The 6,000-nt window shown below is 34.0% G+C and overlaps 1 protein-coding gene and 1 non-coding gene across 2 annotated transcripts in view; one reads left to right on the top strand and one right to left on the bottom strand.

Annotated features, from left to right (window-relative positions):
- Positions 1-505: 505 nt before the first annotated feature.
- Trnaw-cca (transfer RNA tryptophan (anticodon CCA)) lies at positions 506-577 on the bottom strand. Its single transcript has one exon. It is a non-coding gene; the product is annotated as a tRNA-Trp (tRNA).
- Positions 578-784: 207 nt separating this feature from the next.
- Positions 785-6,000, top strand: part of LOC127850553 (splicing factor 3A subunit 3-like) — a 49,887-nt gene continuing 44,671 nt past the window's right edge. The window contains exon 1 of the mRNA XM_052383673.1: positions 785-953. Within this exon, the coding sequence (XP_052239633.1) occupies positions 858-953 (96 nt within the window). The 5' untranslated portion in view covers positions 785-857. The remainder of the gene's footprint in view (positions 954-6,000) is intronic.

Below are 6,000 nucleotides of genomic sequence, written 5' to 3'. Positions count from 1 at the left end.
CCGCGAAGTTTGGTCTGGAGCTACCCTATCCGCTTATACTTGCGTGATTTTAAAGCGGACAGCGTAGCTCCTGACCAGACTTCGCGAGTGCGCAGGCTGACCTGGAGCCCCGCTGGCCGCATACGGATTGTTTTTCGATTGTTTTTCAGATAAACTGTAAGAATGTTGATAATACATGATCCAGGATGTCACTCATATTTCGACCGGCATTCAGCAAGCGCTTTGGCATGTATCAAAACCACCGAACAAAACGAGGCCGTTGCACCTTTATCGCGCAATGCCCACGCGATAATGTAACGCGAATGAACATTAAATAAAAAATAAAATATTTACGGTTGAGGAACTGAATTTCGAAATGTCGAATGTCGTTTAATGTTCTTTAACATGATGCATATTTGTATATGACGTATCAAAAAAAAAAGTTTATGTATGTTTTTGTATGAATCAGTTGAAGGGACAATAAATGAAAATAAAAAGAAAATATCAGAACGATGCGAAAAAAGTTTGACCCTGACGTGATTCGAACACGCAACCTTCTGATCTGGAGTCAGACGCGCTACCGTTGCGCCACAGAGTCATACCATTTAGGCGCCACACAACACTATATATTCACATTTGCTGAAATCGATAGGCAGTTTTTTTCTTTTAAAATTCAACAATCATTGGCGTTTCTAATACTTATTTACATTCCATAAAAAATTTTAATTTGAAAAAAAAATACATTTTTTAGTATGTAAATGCCTAGTTTTTTAAAAACGTTTCAAAACGATTTAGTTTCGAACAAAAAGCTAGCTTTACCTAACAGGAGGACCCGGATGATTACAGTTTGTGTGTCCCGATAATTCGGACAATTGAAAATGGAAACGCTTCTAGAGCAACAGCGTCGATACCACGAAGAACGAGAGCGGCTTATGGATGCAATGACGAAGGAAACTTTGTTTAGTGCAAAACCGGTAAGATTACACTGGAAACTTTGTGGTTTCGGGATATGCAATGTGTTTTCGCGATATGTTGATCCAGTTTTTGTGGACACATTATTATGCTTTAAATTTTAATTATGGTCCGACTAAATGCCGTATTCGACTTATAAACGTGGACATAACATACAATACAAAATATGTGGAGAGATACAGGCTTTTTCAGGCTTCCTGAAAAGTCCCAAACAGTGCCTGTCAACCGGACAGGCTGATGGAAAAGTAAGCCTGTCTGGACAAAAATTCACCTGACCGAACAGCGTGAGATTAAAACTGAAGAATTTAGTAAAGTTTAACTCATATTAATTGCAATGTGCAGCCTGTGTATAAGTATTGGACAACTATAAGTAATTGATTTTGGAACATATAACATCAAATCATTATGTGTTCTTATGCAAATGTAACACACTGTAATTTTAGAATATGGGATTCATTCAATATAATATGTAATTATGTAGTCAACTTGTACAAAATATACTCTTATATATTCCGTACAATATCAATCTTTTACAAAACTATCTGTTATATATTATCAAAAATAAAATGATAATGGCATTATGCGATATTACACTGATATACGCAAATTTCCGTGTTATTTCATGCGTTCCGACAATACATAAAGCAAAACATTGCTTAATATGATGATGACAACTTCATTTTGACAATTTCGATCATTTGTATAAGCATTTTTTTCATGTGTAGTTTTTTGTTACAACCTTTGTAATTGGATAGATGGTTATATGTCGGAACAATAAAATTGACGTTTTCGAAAAAGAACAACAAAGGGAGAGTACTCATAAGAACTAGTAACGCGTTAGTGTTCTTAATGACAAAAAGGCTTGAAATTCACGAAAAGAGGGATTCCAATTGGGTGTAATCTTTCTTTTGGCAAGTATTAGACTTTTCGGTATTTAGTCATATTTTGTTTGGACTGTCACAAGGACCGGCAATATTAGAAACTTTGCCGGACCGTAAAGAATTTTGCCAGACAAGACCGGCGGTCCGGCCCTTTCAGGAAGCCTGCTTTTTAAAGTTAACCCTATGCATTTTTATGAAAATTGTTCTGTCAATACAAATCAGATTATTCATTAGTCAGAACGAATGTCAGACGTTTCCTCCCAAGACGTTTCCTGCCCAGACGTTTGTTTTTTAAGCTCATCTATTTTTGAAAAAAAAAATTATGAGCTATTGTCATCACCTTGGCGTTGGCGTCCGGTTTAGTTTTGCGTTTAGGTCCACTTTTCTCAGAAAGTATCAATGCTATTGCATTCAAACTTGGTACACTTACTTACTATCATGAGGGAACTGGGCAGGCAAAGTAAGGTAACTCTGGCGTGCATTTTGACAGAATTATGTGCCCTTTTTATACTTAGACAATTGAAAATTTTGGTTAAGTTTTATTTTTAGGTCCATTTTATTCCTTAAGTATCAAAGCTATTGCTTTCATACTTGCAACACTTACTAACTATCATAAGGGGACTGTGCAGGCAAAGTTATGTAACTCTGATTGTAATTTTTTTTTATTGCCCCATTTGTATTGCAAATAGTTGGTATAATAAGTTATCAATTTGGTGCCGCATAAGTTGTTGATATAAAAAGTTCGTATTTGATTGACAGCCTAATTGACACTTTTACACCTAACTGATTGAATAACAGTTTAATCCCTTCCTAATCCTTGTTTATCACCTTGTTGATGAAATTTTTCCTAATTTTGCGTCATGACAATTTTAATAATATCCTAAAAGATAATTTAACTCTTTCCATACTGCAGCTTTATCTCAAGGCAACCCCTATCAGTAATAGCCTTATCTACCCCTAGATAATCAGTACCCTCGTCAGCTCTGAATGCCTGACAGATCATCTGTTTATTGTTACTTTTTGTGGTGTGAAAAGGGATATGGTGGTTTAGTTGTTGTTACTTTGTTGACTGATTATGTGACAGATGGTTTATTATTATATTTCCCATTTAGAAATAAATACAGTAATATTATGAAAAATTCTACATCTTGCATAACTTATCAAATAAAACAAAATTGGATTATTTCCAAATAATGTAATGAATGCCATTATTATTTATTCATTCACTTTTCACAAATATAAACTGTTTTAATGAATAAAAACAATCTTCAAAGATTGTTTTAAAATAAAACAATTAATTATTTAATAACATAAAAACCAATTAAACAAGATATTCATTTTAAATAATAAAAAACAAACGTCCATAGATAAAAAGCACAGTTATGTTTCAATTGCAATTAATTTTATGAAAAAAAGAAAGACATTCTGAGAACATCTTAATATGCTTTTATAAGAACTTTATAAAAATGAAATAGATTACAAATAATCATCCTTAAAAGCAAAACAAAAGAAACCATAAGTTAACAAATGTCTGATAAGTGTTTTGCGTGCCCAGACAAATAAATATTAAATATTATGATACAATTATACACTATAATTTATAATTACATTTGAGTTGCATAAGAATGAATTTAGTTATGAAAATAAAAAATAAAAACATATTCATTATAAGAAACAAATCAAAATTTATAATACATTTTACATGATAGTACACATATTATAACGTCATAAGATCATGACAAATTAATATAAATTGCATATATTATTGAATAAGTGTTACTGTTGAAAAAATGTAAGTGGTGTAAAATCTTGATCTTTCAAATCTTCTCTTTTGAAATATTTGAACAGCCAAACCTGGCACACTTGATTAAGAATATTGATAATATTAACTAGTTATTTTGAAAAGCACCCTTAATGTTTTATTTTTGTGTGTTAATGCCACAATCAATTGATTTTTCACACATTATATATTTTACAAGTAATAAGTAAAAAGATAATTAATATCTGTATCAAATCTCATATTTTTTGTTACTTTCATGCTTTTTTGATTGCCCCATTTGTATGGAAAACAAGGTAATTTTACAAAACAATTGATAAATACTAACCCATTCATGAATAATAAGATCAAATTAAAAAAAACCCATCTAATTACAGTACAGGCAATGTGTACTTTGACAAACGCCACTCGTTGCGGTGTTCATTTTACGGTGTTCGCTTACCAAACAACCCCCGCGATGGGTGTTCAGATCAAATATTTGCGGGGGCCGTTTTCCATAAGGTGGACACCGCGAATCACCGCGGACCCATAATATCTACCGCAGTGTTCATCGTGTTTGCTAGAAATAAAATAATTGAACATAATTAAATTCTGGTCAATGTTGAAGATAAAAGTGTGATAGAAATGCAAAAATCACAAACGTTCGCCATATCTCTAAACTATCAAATGAATTTCTGCATATGTTTCTATTTAAAGATTTGATGAAATAAGCGCCTAATCAGAACAGGTGTATTCCAACATTCGTAAATCACATGACGCCTAGTGTGCGCGTTGTGTAGAGTTCATGTTCTGTTACAAATTGTAGCCACAGATAATACATGTATATATGCCCATGATATTTTCATTTTCTTTGTTCTGAACCTAGCTAAAGAAACTTCAGCGTACAGTTTACATAGTATTGACAGACCTGTATATAAAGTCGCGCCAGTCAAAAATCATAAAAAGCGACATTTAAAGTTATGGTAGCCAGAACTATTCTGAACCATAAAAAGCGCGCGAAAATTGGCGTGGGTGTATTTATTTTTGACACAAAATCTTCGTAGCGCAGACAACATTGGTATCTTTTAATTTCAATTTAAAGTTTCGTAGTGAATTTCTTCTTAAGTACCGGGGTAGCTCGCGAATGATTTGGAATTGACATTTCATCTGAATAAAATAAAAATCAAACACGCTGTAACACGCTATATTTAGATTTCATGCAACATGTACAAGTCATTTTCTGGAAATCGGGAAAAATGAAACCCAATTTTGTGAAAACAAAAAGGGCAATTGCATTGATTAACACAATAAAAGTTAATCGTATTGATCATCTAAACGCTTAGTTTTAGTTTCCAACTTAACGTACTGCCCGAGTTTAAGTACACATAAAAAATGTGCACATAATATCTACATGTACATGAAGTATATGATTTTATTTTGTACATGTACATTTAAAACGTGTGAATGACCCTCGCAGTCAGGTGTTTACGGTGGCTGCGCAGCATCGCGGTGATCACGGGTGTTCCCGTTAACGATAGCATGCAATCGCGGCAATTTCGGGTGTTCTCCGAACACTGCGGTCAGTAGCGTGTCCGCCCTCCGCGAAATGTCACCCATCGGTATCGGAAAAATTGAACACCACGGACACGCGTTTTTGTCAAAGTACACATTGCCTGTACTGTATCATTAATTAATCCAATATAAAAAGCATCAAAATACCTAATTATCTTTACTTAATCAAATATCAAAAGTCCACATGTAAATTATTTTGGGAAGGAAACGTCTTGGGAGGAAACGGTTTGGGAAGGAAACGTCTTGGGAGGAAACGGTTTGGGATGGAAATGTCCACAGTGAGGAAATGGTTTGGTGTGGAAACGTCTGGTAACCGTCGGAACTCCTTTAGTCTTTTTTCATGAAACTCAGCACCGGGAATTAGCTGCGCTTATTATTGAAAAAATCTTTCACTTAGTGATGCAAGCATGAAATTTGGCATAAATTACCTCTAGGTAGTGCTGCAACAATACGCCAAAAACCGTATCGCAATATATTGTCAGTTCAAAAACCCGTATTGCAATATATCGCAATATATTGCTAACTTGTACCAAAATTATAACTTGCCAATTACCCGATAATCACATAAATTCCAATTTTAAGACACGCGTTTTTGTCAAAGTACACATTGCCTGTACTGTATCATTAATTAATCCAATATAAAAAGCATCAAAATACCTAATTATCTTTACTTAATCAAATATCAAAAGTCCACATGTAAATTATTTTGGGAAGGAAACGTCTTGGGAGGAAACGGTTTGGGAAGGAAACGTCTTGGGAGGAAACGGTTTGGGATGGAAATGTCCACAGTGAGGAAATGGTTTGGTGTGGAAACGTCTGGTAACCGTCGGAACTCCTTTA

This window comes from Dreissena polymorpha, chromosome 11 (genome assembly GCF_020536995.1).
Source record: "Dreissena polymorpha isolate Duluth1 chromosome 11, UMN_Dpol_1.0, whole genome shotgun sequence".
Taxonomy (NCBI): Eukaryota; Metazoa; Mollusca; class Bivalvia; order Myida; family Dreissenidae; genus Dreissena; species Dreissena polymorpha.
This window is presented reverse-complemented; position numbering and strand designations above follow the sequence as displayed.